This window comes from Emys orbicularis, chromosome 22 (genome assembly GCF_028017835.1).
Source record: "Emys orbicularis isolate rEmyOrb1 chromosome 22, rEmyOrb1.hap1, whole genome shotgun sequence".
Classification (NCBI taxonomy): Eukaryota; Metazoa; Chordata; order Testudines; family Emydidae; genus Emys; species Emys orbicularis.
The window spans coordinates 14,408,566-14,427,567 of NC_088704.1; the positions used below are offsets into that span (position 1 = coordinate 14,408,566).

The 19,002-nt window shown below is 46.7% G+C and overlaps 1 protein-coding gene across 1 annotated transcript in view; it reads left to right on the forward strand.

The window, feature by feature from the left end:
* Positions 1–19,002, forward strand: part of SAMD11 (sterile alpha motif domain containing 11) — a 180,795-nt gene that overhangs the window by 44,144 nt on the left and 117,649 nt on the right. Inside the window, exon 3 of the mRNA XM_065421263.1 lies at positions 15,106–15,284. Coding sequence (XP_065277335.1) covers positions 15,106–15,284 — 179 coding nt within the window. The remainder of the gene's footprint in view (positions 1–15,105; positions 15,285–19,002) is intronic.

The window sequence follows — 19,002 nt, forward strand, 5'->3', positions numbered from 1 at the left end:
ACAAAGGACGGGAGAAAAAAAGATAGTGTCACTAACCTCATTTTAAGATGAGGAAACGGAGGCACAAAGAGGTCCAGTCACTTGTCTAAGGCCACACAGGAAGTCTGTGGTTGATCCAGGAATCATTTTCTTGTTTGATCCCCATACCCCTTCCAAAAAAGAAGTTGAACATGCCGCCGGAAGTGGATCTGAAGTGTCTCTAATGGAGTTGAGAGCCACTGTGCCACAGCCTTGAGCAGGGTAAAGTTCGCATCACCTCCAAAGATTGAAACCCAAGATTCTAAGCAAGTAAAGAACTTACAAGTCTGCCTTGTCATTCGTTTATGAGGCCTCATATAGTACAAGACGGTTATGTTCCAGGTCCCCACTTTTTATAGCCAGCTCCCTCACCTCCACAGCCAGAAGGAATTTGTGGCTCGTAGCCTTAGATGCTGAGTTTATATCCAAAGGGTAATTTAGTCCAAGGCCCTGTTTGATGGAATAAAATTGTTTAGGGGCTCCCTTGGCAACACTATTATGGAAACTTTTTAGATTTCAAGAGATTGAAACTTCCTCCTGGGTATAGGACATGAAGGAGCCAGCACAGGCAGCAAGGTAAGGCACACGAGTATCAGTCAAAGTCAGAGTGTTGATCATTTTGTCCTTTTCTCTGACTGGGTGTCTGGAAATATTTCCTACGACACGTTAGCTCAGAAGCAGAGCAAGTAGCTCCGGGTAATTCCTCAAACTCCAGCAAAGAGTAAGATGTTCATAGTGGGAAGGCTTATTGTAACTTTTGAGTTGGTTGTACAAGAGAGACGGAAGAGCCTTAGAAGTCCTACACAAAGGCTATAAGAATTCAGAGATTCTCCTCCAGTGTGCTTCAATGCCTCCCCTATAGAGCCAGAAGTGCTTAGTGAAGTTTGGAGCATTGTTAAACATATACTCCCAAGTTGAGAGCAATTGCGCCATTCTTCAGAGGAGAACGAGATACTTCGTAGACCCCAAAGAAACACATGAATACTGACCAGTGAGAGATCTTCCTGCCTTGAAACATTCCTTTAAAGAAAGAAAGGTTCCTATATCAAGAATCTCCCCATCTCACAAAGGGGATGGCAATAGAAGATGGCCTCTCCTCTATGCTATCAAAAGAGGAGTAATTGCAATTCATCATACACTTACTTGCATCATCAGATTTGCTGCAGCAAACCATCATTACCTGTGCCAGTTGAGTGATTGTTGGTACCCCAGGCTTTTTCCCATTTGACAGGAAAGCGTGCGGATGTTTCATTTTTTAGATGCCCTACTTGTAAAAGCAGAATCATTTCACAGGGCATCACTTCCAGAACAGTACAGATGTACAGCCGCTGGGTCCATTATACAGTTCAAGGAGAGCTCTTCTAAATGTGTCTCAACAGCATTTTACCCTCTTGGGAGGAAGATTTTACGCGTCCAGTAATCTGGGAATTCTTCCCCCACACCACCATCTCAAGATGAAAGACTTGTAATGTGGGTCCTAAGAGATCCTGCTTCTAATGGGATCTTGTAGGGGTGATGGTGTAATGGTCAGTTCTTCGGCTCAGATTATTTTAATCTCCTCCCTTAGGGCTTGTACACACTACGCTTACTTTGGTATAACTCAAGTCACTCAGGGATGTGAAAAAGCCACCCCTTTGAGCGATGTAAATTACACCAATCTAAGTGCTGAGGTGGACAGTGCTATGTTGGCAGGAGACGCTCTCCCACTGACATAGCTACCGCCGCTCGGGGAAGTGGAGTAATTCTGTCGCCGGGATAGAGCGTCCGCACTAGCCGTGTGACAGCGGCACAGCTACATGGGGTATAGCTGCACCGCTGTAGCTATTGTAGTGTAGACTAGCCCTTAGATCACTGAGGACTATTTTCGTGCAATCTTTGAAAGTCCTTTACATTGTTGTATGGCAGCTGATTAAACTGACTTATTGTCAGACCAACCTTTAACTGATCCAGGCTTGTTTGAGAATAGCAATAGATACCAGTCTTCTGGGACAGGATGCAAGAATGGGCATGCTCATGGTGACAAGGCAGATAGTCAACAAGAGAGTCACATTGCAGCATAAACTGAAGCCAGCCAGCAATGACTTCAAAACATTTTTCTACACTAGGTACATCAAGACTATAGCAGGTATCCTATTAGAGGCCAATGACAGGACCGCAGTGGCCTATATAAATTGACAAGAGGGCACAGAAACCTCCAGCCTACATCAAGAAATGATTCAGATGTGCTACCGTGGCTGGGGAAGAGGAAGATGACAATAAAAACAACTTATATCCAAACAAAACTAAATCGTTCAGTAGATTGGTCCAACAGACAGGCCTTCCCCCCAGGAGAATGGGAACTCTACCAACAGATGTTCTGCCAAAGAGTGAATATGTGGAATTTCCCTGTGATACACTTCACTAGCATCCAGGAGCGGCAGGAAAGTACAAGACCGTTCCAGACATCAGGAGGAGGAAGCACACAAGATAGATGACATTTTGCTCTCGGGCTGTGAGCGGCCAGTAATGGTGTAGGCATTTCCCACCTCTTCCTTTTCTGCCACGAGAAGCCAGAATAACAACAGAGGGGAAGAGAAGGTTAGATAGGTCACTTCATACTGGACCTGTAGCTCCCAGTTTTCATGGTCAAGGTCGATGCCATTCAGTGAACCATGAAAAATTCTGCTGTACTTGAGAAGAGCTTACTGTATAGGTACTCCATCTGTCTCCCCACGGCAACCTAATAGATAAGGCACTGGTTCCTAAACCGGGGATTGTGGATCCATGTCCCATCCGGGGGGAGATGGTATTTCTCTTTCAAGGATTGTGGTGGATGCTCCATCACTGGCCATATTAAAATCAAGGTTTTCTAAAAGATCTGCTCTAGTCCAAGCAGGAATTAATTCAGGGAATTTCTCTGGCCTGTGGTGTGCAGGAGGGCAGACTAGCTGATCAAAACGGTCCCTTCTAGATTTGGAATCTATGCGTCTGGAAAGAATGAAACTAACTGCCAGCTAATGCGAGCGCAAACCCTGCAGTCCCAGGACCTTAGTGATACCAGATCAGATTAGTCACTTGGTGTGAGTGAGTGCAGCTCCCACCTAAGTCAGTGGGAGGCGTATCCACTTTTGCACTGTGGCTTGTTCCTCAAGGCTTTGGAGCATTTGCTGGAACAGGTAAGAGCTTTGTCTGAGAAGGGATCTTTTCTCAGTGTTTCTCAGATAAAGTTATTCTTAGTCCAGCTCTAAAAGTCTAGAGAGGATAGCTTTTTTCCCTTTCCTGGACCAACAAGTATTGCTCTTCTGTTGTTTTGCCCTAAGCCTCAGCAACTTAAGGAAATTCAGCTGTGTTCTCCCAACGTGCACAAGGGCAACAGGGTATTTCTGTTCTGGCACTCAATCGGATTCTTTGTTTTGCTTCATTTTGGCGCATGGGAGTGATGGGGTCTTGAAAGGGTCACGAGGTGTAAGCCATCCTCAAGATGAGTTAAATCTGCCATGCAACAAGCTTTACCTGCAGCCAATAAGACTCCTCCTGTGATAGTTGTGAAAGTTTGGTATAAGTCACCTGGAGGATTCTTACGCTGCGTCAGTTACTGAGGGGGGGAGAATAACCCTGAAAATCACACATTGTCTCTGGATTTCAGTCCCAGTGAGAAAATAAATTGTCGGGTATGTAGAAATGCCCCCTTTTTCTAGCCATCACTTCATTCTTTTTTTAAAATTTTTTTTTTAAAGGGACAGTTTCAAAAGTAGATTGATCCCAAAGTTTGACCCACCTAAAACTTCAGACCAAGCAGCCGAGCACTTATGAGGGAGTCTGTATTAACAAACCAACCTGCACCCATGATGGAAGAAAACATCTTCGAGGAAGGAAACGGGTTTTTGGTTTTGACTGTTATAAACAATGGGGTGAAAAGAAATATTCCCCCCAATTTGAAAAATAGCTTTTGAACAGAGTTCTCCTTTTGAAAACATTTGGTGGGCAGGATTCGTTCCAGCTATTGGGCCTGCCAACGTACTGGTCAGTTGCCACTTTGGCAGGAGAAGTGTAAATATTGCACTCAAACGATGGCCTAGGAAGAGCAAATATAGAAGGCCGCCTGAGTGCAAGCGTTAGCAAAAGCAAGGAGGGCTGGATTTTCTTCTCCTTTGTCCTTATTCAGTGCCTTTCACCTGGAAATCTCAAAGCTCTTTAAAAAGTTGGTAAGCATTATTACCTCTCTTACAGGTGGGGAAACTGAGGCACAGTGCAATGGAATGGCTTGCCCATGGTCATGCAGTGTACCAAGCCATGAACTCAGGTCTTCAGGTTCCCTCTCCTTTTGCTTATTTTTTCAACCTTTCTACCAATTGGGTTTTCATTAGAGAAGGGGAAAACCAGAACTGGTTTGGATCAAGATCTTGCTTTATATGAACCCCCAGATTGTTGGGGAAGAGGGTGTTGTTCCTGTGAACGGCTCTCATTTTGGCCATGTGACAGGGTGCAGAGGCAACCACCTCTTCTAGCAAACAAAGAATTAATAGTAAGGCTTGCACAGGTGAGGAGAGGGAACATTGCAGTAACAGCTCCAGGACCAGGCATAGAGAGAGTTTGCCTGGGAGAAGACTATTCCCTGAACCTATGGCCCTAGAGGAAATATTTTTGCTACATTTTAATGTTTATCTGTGATCAGGAGATAAAATTCTCACTGGAAGTGGGATCTGATGGGCTGATTGTGTGTGTGTGTGCACGTCTCCAATCCGCACCAGTATTTTTTTTTATTTCATAAGGCCCAAAGCAGAAAACTTCAAACAATCCCAAGATTGGAAAAAGTCCCCTTGGCCTAGTGTGCTGTAATTCCCGCACACCTGTTTGTCTCATTGCCTCGTCTCCCTGTGTTTGGAAGCCTACCCGAGGGCTTGTCTGCATTGCAGGAATGGCTTAGCTTTGGCTCAGCTACGCGGGTGTAACTGCACCAGGGCAAACCCCTCGTGGAGGCACGCTGAACTGATGTTAAAAAGCAGTAGGCTGGCCCGGTGGTTAGGGAGTTAGTCTGGGACTTAGGAGACCTGGGTTCCATTACCTGTTCTGCCTCAGACTTCCTGTGTGACCTTGGGCAAGTCCCATAGCCTCTCTTGACCTCAGGTCCCCATTTGTGAAACGGGGATGATAATTCTCTTCCTCTTAGGATGCTATGACAAAAAATGCAGCAGAGACTATGAGGTGCTCAGAAATTACAGCACGGGGGCCATAGTAGTACCTAAGAGAGAGATACCGGTGCAGCTTAGCTTGGTTTCAAAGCTGTGTCACTCTAACTGGGCTGGGGCAGCCAAGCCCTGAGATGCCCGTGAGCAGATGCTTTTTGCCTCAGGGACCACCTCCTTCTGATGTTTATTACCATTCATAGATTATAAAGGCAGAAGGGACCATTGTGATCTTCTCTGACCTCCCATATGACAGGCCGCAGGGCTTCCCTGAGTTAATTATATTAATGTGTGTGTTGCTCAAAATCCAATCAGAAGGAAAGGAACCCCCCCCCCCCTCGAATTCTGTCAGGAGCCAACCCGTTCTCTCAGCCAGCTCCAATATGCATCGGTGGACACAGCCCAGAAGATACAAGAATAGATGACGTGATGCTTTCTAAAGTGTAACAGGATGGCAGTGTGCAGGTCATGCCTTCCTCAAATGGCTGATCCAGGAGAGGATAACAGCCTACTGCTGCTGCCAGCTGCTGGAGTTCCTCCTCTAGCTCAAGCAGCAGGAGGTCTTTGCTGCGGTGCAGCTTTGGGATTCCTGCTTTGCTGATGACCCTTGCCGGGAGGCGCTTTGGGATCGGGGCCCTGCCTGCTTTTGTGCTTGTACCTCCTTAGTGCATTGTTGGTGCCTCTGGAAACAAGTAATAAATAATTAACGTGTTAGCCATCAGGTTAGGAGCTGGACTGAATTTGACAGGGAGGCAGAAAATAGCTGTGCTGGAAAGCTGCTGACTGTTGTTTTATTCATTTGTTCATTACTGAACATCGGAGCAGGGAATAAGGTGGGAGGGCTGGACAGCTTGTTCTATCTGTGACCTCTGTTTTAATGGTGAAGCGGGTAAGCGCCTGGGATCCGAGCTGCTGCTGCAATACTGGATTTGCTATCGAAACAATCAACATGGTAGACCACTGGTCTAGAACATTTAATGAAGGCCCCGGGGAGAATACAGGCTTATTCTGAAACTGAATTGACCCTTCCTTAGGTGTTTATATTAATCACAGCCAAGCCTAATTGCAAACTCTGGGCGAAAGAACAGTTAATTATCCTATGGGGGGATGTTTAGCTGCTTTTCTTGTGTCATTTCCCTAATTAAAGCAATTTGGCTGGGTTTTTTTAAATCACTTCCAAGAACTCAGAACCTCCCGTCCCTTCTCCAAATTTTATTATCAATAAAAAGAGAAAGAAATGTCTGGACTTGAGAATTTCCTCCACATATGGAACAGATTTAGCATTCTTCAGCTCCCAGCAGTGGCAACACACAGATCTTATTCCTTGCCCCCTGCCCTACCAATTCCCTCTCGACTTGTGTGTTTCCCACAGCTACGTATGAGGGTAGGGGAGAAGTACACCCTGTAGCTTGTTCTTTCTGTCTTTCATGCAAATCATCTTGTGTGAGCAGAACTTACATATTTGCATGCGTACTACTTTTCTGTGTGTGAGTCTTTAAACGTTGCTGGTTTTGATGCTGAAGAGGTGGCGTCCACAAGGACTGCACCTGTTCAGCTGTTTGGGTCAATTCCCTGTAGTATCAGATGTCCGGATTTTGCCTTGCAGTCAGTGTGGACTGGCGAGAGCTTTACTTTTGTATACTTTTTTTTTTTCATTGAGATTCTGCAGTGCAGCTTGTGTAGCAGAGGCCTTTGCGTCGCTGGGATCAATTAAATACTCACCAGGGACTTTCTGGGAGGAATCTTTCCTTTTCTGGCTGACTTTGAATGTCACAACAGGGCGTTCAGCTGTTTTGACCTCGTTGCAGTAGCTCCCAGGGCAGGAAACCTTTCCTAACCCACCCTCCCCAACTTCTGCACTCTCCACCAATCATTCCATCTGCAAGCTTTCACAGAGCTCTGATGCAATATCGCAGTTTTGGTATTCTTGGCTAAGGGGAACACAGCTCCGGGGGAGTCCTACAAGGGAGTTGGACGGGTAGGCGTAGAGTGGTTTTATTTTGTAACTCTGATTACTTTGATTAGCCATGGTGAGCCAGAGCCATTCCCACCCTCTGGAAGGGAAGAAAGATTATCATAATTCTTCTTCTTCCTTCTGTTCCACAACAGAACCATTACCTGTTTTCAGGCTTCTGGTACACTCAGACACAATTGTTCCCAAGTTGTTTTGCCTTTTTTAGTGCCATTGCATCCTTAACCTTTTGGTAAGCTGTGGGGTTAAATTTCATGTCAATTTCTATCTTGTGTGGCCATGGGCGGGAAAGTGACTGCCTGTGATTTAAAAAATAAAAAAAGCCAATGAAAGCAATGAATGGTATCAAAAGATTCTAGGAGGGTGAAGTGTGAGTGATTGGCAGCTGGACTGACACAGGAACAACTGGGTGGGTAGTGGGGTGTGGGTGGGACATAGCGGGATATTGACTCAAATTCCAGCTGGGTTTCGTTATTCTGTAATCTTAACCCGCAAAAATAATCATAAGCAATATATAAAGGGGGAAAAGAAGCTGATAATACATAGGCGATTCTGTTCTGCATCCAGTGCTTATCATTCTGAAAACTGTAGAGAAATGTTTGACTTCCTAATTACACCAAAATAAGGATGAAATCGTCTATTTTTTCCCCTCGATCCAAGGGCGAGAGAATCTTTGGGTTATGAAAGGGAGTGCTGGCTCTGAAGGGATTTCCTCTGGGCTCAGTCAGTGTTTGTGCTGGAAGCACACGCCTTGATGACTTTTTTTTTTTTTTTTTAAACCATATGTGTTTTGGGGATGATTTCCCTGGGACAACACCTGTATGGTAACTGTGCAACAGCCGTAATGCTCTTATTAGCCTTTAGGGTGGCTGGTGCTTAACCCACTGACGACTCAGAGCAAATCCTCCGTGTAGAAGGGCTTTCATTAACCTCTGTGTTACTATTATCTGTTTACCCTCTATAAAACGAGGGTGAGAACCTGTCCTTTCTCCCACCTCAGCTACATTGTAGGCTCTTTGGGGCTGTCACCGTCTCTCACTACCGCCTAGTCTACATGCAATTTTTCTACTGGTTTAACTACTTTGGTTAGGGGTGTGATTTTGTACCAACATAGTTACATTGGTAACAGCCTCTAATGTGGAGAAAGTTACAATGGTGTAAAGGTGAATAAACCAGGTATGGAAATGAGGTTTATACTGATATTAAGTGTAACTGTGTCCACGCCAGGGGGTTGTACTGCTTTAACTATATCAGTTTCTAAAGAAATACAGTGATACAGAAACAGTTGTAGATCTGGGTGTACAGCCTGTAGCATGTTGGGGCTTCTAGGCAGGGCTACCTAGGGGGTAGAACACTGGCCTGGGTTCTGTTCCCGGTTCTGCCACTGGCCTGCTGGTTGACCTTGGGCAAGTCACTTCATCTCAGTGTGCCTCAATTTCCCCATCTATAAAATGGGGATAATGACAGTGACCTCTTTGGTAAAGCACTTGGAGATCTACGTCTGGAAAGCGCTGTATAGGAGCTGGGTGCTGTGATGGGATTGTTGTCTCAGTTGGGGGGTCATAATACAAAAACTGCCCCAGTTAAGATCTGCAGGGGCATTTGTGCTGGAGCCCTTGTGGTAGAAACAAGTGGGATTTGCTGGCCAGGTGGTGTGGGCCCCTCGGCTTTGCTCCCCTTTACCCCCTTTGATCTGAAATAGCCCGCATCTGATTAAGACACACTGTAAAATTCATTTGTTCCCCCAAACATTTGAAAACTGGGGGGATAGGAAGTATTTAAAGGGGAGGGAGATTTGAGTTTCAAGTTGCCTGTCTCGCTGGTAGTGGTATCATTGTACTGCTGCATAGTGGATGTATACGTTTTTAGCGATTGCCGATCAGCTGTACAAAGGCATCTGGGTAATGCTGTTTTTAGTAAATTTCTCTCCTGGTGTGGGAGGGTTCCTGGAGTTTCCCTCCTAATCCTCACTTCCCAACTCCCTAGTGACCTGTGGCTTTTCACATAGCACCTGGTGGTTAATCAGAACGGCTCTGTGAATGGTAGTGACAGGAAGGGGGAGGACTGGCTGGGAAAAGAGAAGTTTTGAAAAATGAAATGACTTGCTGAGTAATACTGGGAGGCATGTCCATTCTAGGTACCATGCGCTACCCCAAGGAACCTTCTAATATGAATCAGAAATTGGCAGCTCCTTAAGAGATCACTACCTAGAGCGCTGGTCCCCATTAAAAAAGCCACCACTTACTGTGCAGGGGAATCCGAGGTATTTCTAAAGGGAACTAACTGCTGGAGCTCGTCACCCCTTCTGCAGTAAGTGTTGGTAACTGTTGACTTTTATAATGGTAACCACTCTACACTTGTGGTTGAGAGGAATAAAAAGCCACATCACCATTTTTGGCCTGGTCTGTCATGTGTATGTTCACATGAAGGCTAGTTTCTTTTCAGAAACCCATCACTTTCTTTTTAAATACAACATGCATATTTAACCATGGTGGGAGGGAAATTTCTTCCTGACCTCTGCTCATTATCTGCTTACACCCTGAAGCCTGGGAATTGATTGCTCTGGTAGCTGCTATCCTCATTCATGTAATTGCTGGTGGTGTTTGTATTTGCAAGACTGTCTAATCCTTTACTGAGTAATTAGCTCCAATAACATCTTGTGACCGAGAGTTCCACAGATTAAAAAGTACATTTTAACTGTCCTGCCTCAGTTTCTCTAGGTGTCCTCTTGTTCTTGGGCTATAGGGGATAAATAAATAAAGTGATTTCATTCATTAATGAGATGCAAGTGGGAAGTAGTTCCAGATTCAGCTTTGCTTGTGGATTCATTTAGTCTAGATTGAGACTTTTCTGAAGGGCTTGATTTAGGTTGGCCTCTTGCCTTTCTTTGCTAAAAACTCATGCACCCCATTGGGCACTGTGCATTTCTCTAGCAGAGGCATTGCCTTCCTGCTGCTGAGGTAGAGTAGGGGCCATTATATAAATTCAGGATGACTCTGGGAGTAACCAGAGATGCTCAAGTGACGCTCTCAGCCCATCAGGATAGATCATCCCTTGGATTAGGCTACGTGTTTGGTCCTCCAAAGTTGTAATGTGAGCTTGGGTGACGTGGAACTCTGCAACAGGAGCAGGGGTGAAAGAGAACTAGGACAAAGGGGTTGGGGGGAAAGCGTCCAGTTGAACTTGTGCTGCTGTTAGACAAGGAGTTATCCCCTGAGGACACGCAACATGTGGGCCTGCATGTCATGGCTGCAAGTTACAAGCCTTGTGTTTCTGAAGGGAACTGCAGGGGTTAAGGAGCCTGCTGGACTTGGGAGCATTTACCCTACAAAGGTAGTTACAAGAGAGGCCTCTGGACTCTCTGGCTTTTCAAAACTCTGGTGCAAGAAATGATTGTAAAGGGACACTGATAGGTTGGCGTAGGCATGTACGAGGGGGCTTTCAGAAACCCCATGTTAGGAATATAAAAAGTAAGCAAATGGGAACAGTGTATTTTGAAAAGAACAAAATTCTCTTGCAGTGTTTGCAACTCAACTGTTGCAGCCCCCTGCTAATGTATGAGACCTGCACATAATCTCGCTGCCACACGGACAAGTCTTCCTAGTTGCAAGATGACAAGGCTCCATCAAACAGCTGTAAAGCCCATACCTACGTATACATAATGATGCCACTGCAGTTTCTGAATGCATACTAGCACGTAACAGCGCTTTGCTGGATTCATACGTAACTACCCGCCACTTGTGATGTTGAACCACTCCGAATCCGAGTACCTGTATTAACAGTGTTCACCTGCACAGGTGCCTCTTGCTGATGTAATCTGCCTATGGTATTGACAAGGGATGTTGGATCTGATCCGAGAGAGAACAATTCCATTGTCTTTAGTGGACTTTGGCTCAGGCCCAGTGTGTTGATTAATGGTTCTGTTTTACTCACCCATGGCCTAATCCAGAGCCCTTTGAAATCAGTGGAAAGAGTCCCCTTGATGGAAGCAGGCTCTGGATCAGGCCCGTAGTTGCCTGTATACCTAATATAAATGCAAGGGTGTGTCCACTAGTAAATACCCCTGCATGGATTAAGAAAGTGAAATTGATTGCAAACTGACAAGACTACAGGACAGAATTGACTCTTGCAGTCTGTTTATTTGCCTGACCTGGGAGAAATGCAAAACAACCCCCCAACCGCATAAATAGTACAAATAAAACTTTAAACACTGCAATTCATTTTTAACACTCTAGTAAGTTTTCAGTAGCACAGTTTAGGCATTTTTAAATTAAATACTCAGGGTCCGTTTTCCACTCCGCCACACGGGCTTGAACGTCAGCATAGACTCCATTCCATTTTAGTGCAATGACACGGGCATAAAGGAGTGGAGAATCAGGCCCTTCAGTTTAACTAGGTTGTCCCTTTTTCGGATCAGGTCTGAGGGTGCCACTTAAGCAAATCGAACAAGGGAGCACAGTCCAGGTGTAGCTAAACGTTGCTAGAAGCCTAGTGGATATTTTCTGTCATTGGCTGCTTGTTTGTTTTTAAGTAGAGAGAGTCTCTCTCAAATCACTTTTAAGCCGGTAGGAATGGAGCGCGCTGCGCGTCCCTTTGTCGGATGCCATTGTGACTTTGGGGGAGCGGATGGGGGGGGTGTCACTGAACCACACTTCGTGTCGGGGTTTAAGTGAAATGAGTCAATGTATAGAGGTGCAGAGTATTAGAAATGTTGGTGCGGGGAGAGGAAGAACCTGTGTTGTAGTAAGGCCATTAGTTCTGTTCATGGCCTGGTGGGCTCTTTCTGTAGGCTTAGTGCCTCCTTTTCTGTCGCACTCTCACTCTTGTTAGGTCTGATGAGTCCCTGAGCAGTCACTGAGACCTGGTAACTGCTCTAAGGTACCATAATGGCCATAAAATGGTTTTTATGATCTGATCAGCACTGTTCTCTTTAGCCTGCGAAGTCACAGCAGAGAGCATATTGCAATTATTTTGCAGCGGAAATTTGCACACCCTCCCCTCCACCCCCTTTAATTGTTATGATAAATTGCAACTTCAGGAAAATATATAAAACTCTGGGATGATAAAGCCAACTGATATTCAGCCCTGGCCTTTCAGCATGACTGGAGCTGGGTGCAAACACGACCCTTGTACAGAACACGCTGCGCAAGCCATAGCTACAGTGGGTAGCTTTAGACAGAGGCTGAGCTCTGTACAGATTTGCTAACAGAGAGCTGTGTGCAGTGGAGCTGGAGGGAGCCAAGTAGGGGAGGAGAAGCCCCGAGCCTGGGGAAAGTGCCTGGGGTGAGGGAAGCAGAGCCTCCATGGCATGTTCCTCCAGGCCTTATAGACTTTAGAAACCGCTCTTTGTATGAACCACGTGGTTGGGTCTCTTGGAGGAGGCAGGCTGGTGTGTGTGTGTTTTTGTAGGGACAGCCATTGTCTGTAGCATCGTCTCTTGGAAGCCCCTGGGGCATCCCCCTCATGTAGGCTTCAGACCATCTCGCTCAGCTCTGGCAAATGTGCTGCCTTGCAGCCGAGGGTGGGCACTTGGGAACCAACACTCAGACATCCTGCCCGCTGCAGCATGTCCCGAGATTCGTACAAATCCTGGGACGTCCAAGGGCTTAGAGGGATTCGCCCTGTTGCTGTTCCACAAGGGTTCGGACTGCACCACCTCTTCTTCACTCACCCCCAGTTCCTCCCACCCCAGGAATAATTTGCAAGTAAATTGAAAATGTTCCTCTTGGGGAGTGTCTTATCCCCTACATATGAAGGTTTCCCCCATTTTCAGGCCAGTTTGACCCATTGCTTCTCTGTCCCCTGATGTTTGCTGGTCACAGCAGCTGCTCTTTGGCTCTGAAATGCATTAGAATGGGAATGCTAACAGGCCTCCTTTGGGTTACACCTTTAGGTGGCTGTAGCTAATTATTGCAATGATCAGGGCTCCCCTTAATTAACACAACTGGAAAGACATGGACGAGACGTTTTCATTTGGCGTTCTTGGAAAAGTTTGAAATGTATTTAGTTAAAAAAAAAAAGACTTGCACTGAGATTTATTCAGCTATCTAGTAGCTCTCCCCTGCTTTTCCAAAGCATTTCATTTGTCAGGATTATTTGGAAGGTCCGAGCTGCAGCCTCTGCGAACCTCTGTGAGGCTAAATGTCGCTCTGCATTTATCTGACCTGGCCTGACACACTTCACCTTCTGCTCTCTGCAAGTTCCTCCTGAAAGCACGCTCCTGCCAAGAGGGCCGCAAGGCCTTGCCTTTCCCACCGAAGAAGATGCATGCACAAATCGTAGGGAGTCACAGGACTCCTGCTTCACTTCACCGCTTTCATGATTCCCTTTCCAACCACGTGTTTATGTTGATGTCTCGTTAGATTTTAAGCTCTAGAGGGCAAGGACCTTAGCTTTGTATCGGTCTGTCTCAGGTCTCCTAAACCGCTTTCACACCGGGTGTGCGAATGTGATGGTTGCCATCTTGCCTGACGGACCTGGGAGTGAACCAATGTGCTTCTACAGCTTGAGCTAAAAAGCCAAGATTCCCTAACTGGGCCGATAACAAACTCTCATCCTCTGTGGATCAGGCACAGAGTGGGGGACCTGTGGCGCACACTCACCGTTGGGTTACACCAGTGGTTCTCAGCCAAGGGTACGTGTACCCCTGGGGCTACACAGAGGTCTTCCAGGGGGGACATCAACTTATCTAGATATTTGCCTAGTTTTACAACAGGCTACATAAAAGGCACCAGTGAAGTCAGTACAAACTAAAATTTCGTACAATGACTTGTTTATACTGTTCTATATACTATACACTGAAATGTAAATACGATATTTATGTTCCAATTGATTTATTTTATAATTATATGGAAAAAATGAGAAAGGGGCCAATTTTTCAGTAACTGTGTGCTGTGACACTTGTATTTTTAGGTCTGATTTTGTAAGCACGTGGCTTTTAAGTGAGGTGAAGCTTGGGGGTACGCAAGACAAATCAGACTCCTGAACGGGGTACAGTAGTCTGGACAGGTGGAGAGCCCCTGGGTTACGCTACCCCAATCGTAAATGAGATATACGGTTATTATTGGGATCAGCGCCCCATTGTGCCAGGTGCTGTACATGTGTACAACAAAAAGACAGTCCCTGCCCCAAGAGCTTTCAGTCTGTTTGTTTGTACTTTGGCTTTCTCAAGAGTTGCGTGGTAATTGACGTACTTTGGCAGGACTGTCTGGGGAGAGTTTGTACAAGCTCCTTCCTCTGTTAAAATCCACCCAGTTTAGCTGGGAGTGTGAAAAGGACAATGAAACCCCCTGTGGTGATAGCTTTACGTTTGCAGTAGTACAGACTGTTTGCTGTTATGGAGGGACGGAGCTTGCCATCCCACAGTGCGGGGAATTTCTATTAGAGTCACAGGGAGTTTGGGGTGTGGGTCAGGCCTATAGGTATTCTGGCTGGGGGAAATTCACCCCAGTGTCGAAAACCTGCAAGAGGTTGTGTGTGTCTCGGGTGGTTCCCCACCCTCCCCTCATGCACCACTTCAGTCAAAATAGGGCTGAAGTGGGACTTAATTGGAGCATAGCCTTGGTGCTTGGCGGGCGGGGGGAGTCTCCCCTGTTATGCATAAAATCTATCCTATATAGTTAGTAGGAAATCTCTCAGAGAGAGGGGGGCTGGGCCCTACCTCTGCTGTTGTCTTCCCCTCCTGTTGACCTAGCCCAGCAGGAAGAGCGTAGGAAATGGGGATGTGAAGCGTCTGCCTGTTAGAACTGCAGCAAGTTTATGCTGAGTGTGACAGTCATGAGAACCCCCTTGAAAGTCACCTGTATTCGAACCTTCACACCCGTGTTCACTGGGCGCTGACTCTCACAACGTAGCAATTTTGAGGCGAGCTTTTTGGTCCTGAGTTGCCTAATCAAATTCTCCTTCTCTTCCCCCTCCCCGACTTTTGTGCCAATTCCTTCCGCTCGCCAGAACCGGGGTCGCCTGGCCGAGAAGAGAACGATCCCTCTGCCTCCCACCAGGCTCCCAAAGAAAGAGCTGACCTCCATTTTCTCACATAGCGACGACAGCGAGGAGAGTGACAAGGCCAATGGTCAACACCCCGAAGTGAAGCAGGAGGAGGATCTGCATATCAGTATCATGAAAAGAAGGTACTTTCCAGCTGTGGGATGCTGGCACTGCGAGCCCAGAGATGGAGAGCACTTGACGGCGGGTCATGGGACTGTGCCAGAGCTGCCATGGGAAGCTCAAGTTCAAAGGACGCCTGTTGGCGTCATCTGCTGAATTGGAAACGAAAGTGTAGCTGTAGCAGATATATATTCATTATAGCAATGAATGGAAGGGGGCTTCCTGCTCTGTGTTCCTTACTGTGACCCACTCACTCCTGTTTGGAGAGGTTGGGTGTCTATGGAGCCTTCAATAGACGTACTATGGAATTTACCTCGGTACTAGTGGCACTCGCCCATTAGACGATAATCTCATTTGACCCTCCGTCCAGTGTTCTGTGACTGTGCTGCGTGGGGCCTTTTCAATCCCAGATGGTAGAATGTGGCAAAAGTCTAGGAGCCAGATCCTCAGCTGGTATAAGGATGCCGAAGCTTCATGGGTTTATGCCAGCTGAAGATCTGGCCCTACGTTCCAGTTTGTCCTAACGTGACCTCGGTGATCTAGAACCTTTACAAACTTTGGGCTGTCGGTAAACAGAACGGTGGCAGGCTGGGGAGGGTGTTGTTTATGCTCCTAATTGGAAATGTCAAATTGCAAAAGACAAAATCCCAGGCTTGGCCTGAAGAATGCGATGGTAAGTATTAGATGTGTTGAAAGAGCTGTGGATTGAAAATAGTCAGTAAAACGTCAGGAAAGAGAGAGTGTGTGTGTGTGTGTGTGTGTGTGTGTTTTGAACATCTCTCTGTACTGTGTGTGCTCCTCCTACCTAAAACTGACGCAGAACTGAAAAGGGAATTGAAAATCTTAAGTCACACCTAGGTGTCCCCTAAGTTTGTCTCTAGTGAAAAGCCGCGTCACTCCTGGTATTCAGCTGCAGAACTTTGGGTTCTTACATCCCTCCAGAGAAATATGTTGTTTATAGGATCTATAACTACAGGAAAATAAATATCCAGAGCGGCTGCATCTCGGCCCCCCCATGCATGTCATTGCTACTCATTTTGATCATCATCTCTCTCTAATGCATAAAATCGCTCAGATTCCCAGACAAGCGCTATAAAAACAGAGGAGTGGAAACTGAAGGCATGTAATTGCTTTTTTGTGTTTTATGCGTTCTTGCTCCTGAGCAGATAAGCCATTTCCCCTTTCCTCCAAGCAGAAGCTACCGCGTGTAACAACTGCGATCTCAGGAATAAGGGAGTCGAAAAAGTAGCCTGGCCCCTCGGGTGAAGCCCGTCTATAACCAAGAGCTCCTCGCCCATCACGGTAGTTGGTCAACAGTGCTGGCCAAGGGTTATTAATTGGAAAAAGGGGCAGAGGGGCAGGTGCATCTCGCGCTCTCTCTCCCACATGTGCACACACACGAACCTGGCTAAACAGTCCCAAGAAGCTACCATAATTTCCCACCCCCACCCTCCTTTAATTATGCTTTTAATTCTGCAAAAATTACAATGCTAGGCTTTCTCATTAGGAGGGAGAATAACATAATAAATATTTAATTGCTATTCAGGGCCCCCAAAATATAAAGTGCTTTTATCTTAAATCTTTAATTACAGTAATTGCTTGGCCTTGTTTATTAGGAAATGCAGAAAAAAATATTCCTTAATTGTCATTAGCTCCTGGTCCTTCAGCTCACCATTTCGCTGCCCCTCCTTCCACTTTTTTGATCAGTTTATTGGAAGGTCTCAGTCTAAAGCTTGCTTTGAATTCTTAGGAGGAGGGGCCGATGCTTCCCAGTTAGTTTGAATCCTGTTTACTCCATAGAGGCATTTTTGACCTCACTTTGCTGCCGTTGTGAAAGAGCTGTGTGGGGGTATTGCATTTCCTTTTTCGCTTTCAGACCAGCCCAATCCTCTTTCCAGTGGGAGTTGGCTCAGAGGCCCTCTGTGCCTACAGTTCTTGCTAAGACAGGGCTTCGTTCTGAGAGTTCTGGAGCCTTCCAGAGTAATCGCCGACTCTGGTACCCTCTAGGGGCCCAGTCTGGGCTCCATTAGTGCTAGCAGGGGTGTTGCCTAGGATCAGGCGTGTAGCGTGGTGTCACAGATGGTGGTGTTCAAGTTCGTCCTGAAGCCCGGGCCTTGGAGATTCCTAGTAGCGAGCAAAAAATGGCTGCAGGGAATATGGAGCCTCATTCATTGCAAACGCAGAGTTTGCCAGGGAATCTGTTGGAATGTGGGACCTTTGGAAGGTGGTGGAGGAGTAAAGCATGGAGGCGAAGGAGAGCTTGGTAAAGTTGGTCCGGCTTCTATGTGGCTGTGCCAGTATAGAGACTGAGAGACCTTGTGCTGTCTGTCCTGGCCCAGAGCTATTCTCATATATGTCTTGATGAAGGGCTAGAATGGCAGAGGCAGCTCCAACGTGCCCAGGCACCGCAGTGATAGATGGAGTAATAACCAGAGAGAGAGAATGCATTTTCGATACCGCACCAGGAGGCACCTGCTGCCCACACCTCCACCTTCAGAAATCTCCTAATGCTACAGCTCTTACACCTTTAAAGCGCACATTACATCCACTCCTACCCCATGGCCTTGAATGCCCAAAGATGGAGCTTGCAGCATTGTTGTAGCTGTGTTGGTCCCAGGATATTAGAGACACAAGGTGGGTGAGGTCATATCTGTTATTGGACCAGCTTCTGTGAAAGACACAAGCCTTTGAGCTGCACAGAGTTCTACAGGTGGAGCTGTGAGTCAGAGGGGTAGCTTGTGCTATTGCTTAGGGCTGGCTCTGGGGAGAACAGTGGGTAGAAAGTAGTTGGATCCCTTCTCGGCACGGCTCGTCTGCAGTTTACATGCACTTGCTGTGCTCTCTCTCTTGTCATTAGCAGCACAGTGGAGAGGGAGGAGGGCGTGGTCAACCTGGTTCCAGAGAGGCCAACATCATCATCATCATAAAAGCTAGATGTGTAACAGACATGACAGCTGGGGCCAGGCAGAGATGGTGCCCCATCTGCTTTCTGTTTTAATTCACCTGTTGCAGCCTCCTGTAGTGGTGACGGATTGGGCAGAGGTGTCGTTGCCTCCAGGGGAGAGGAAGAAATAGGCTAAACAGTGGTCGCAAGGGAGTGAGGTCAGAACAAAGCCAGTCTCAGTGTGTTTCTCTCTCTCTCTCTCTCTGTCGTTTTGAATACTTTTGTTTCTGATTTCACTTTTATGAAATGTCTCCTTCCGCCCCCAATATCAACGTGAGGGAATGTGTGCCAGTGTCAGGAAGGTTTGCCATGGTTAACGAAAAGGGAATGGGGCTTAGTGAGCAGAACAGGGGTCTGTGAGCTAAATCTCCTGAGGTCTGGTCCAGCCTTTGCCACTGGCACACGAGGTGACATTAGGCAATCCATCCACTTTGGGTCTCCTTGTGGGTGCACTTTAAGAGCAGGGTGTCTGATTCTGGTGCTTTCGGACTGTATGATGGAGGAGGATCGGCTAGTGCAGCTGTCAGCTCTGTGCACTGCAGAAGGGATATGGCTGGACAGATTAGGGGCATGGCTGAGGGTCCTGCCATCCCAACCCATGTGTGCCTGCTAGTGCTTGAGGTTGCTACTGGGGGGAGTGGATGCTGCAACTTCTTAAAGGGGTAGTAGGTGCGGTTGCTGAACACTTTTTGAAGTCATCTGTGCTGCATAGGGAGAGTATATGTAGCCACTGTTGCTTGGCCACTGCATCTCTGCACGCCTCTGGCTGTAACAGTAAGAAAGTAGCCCCTACCCTT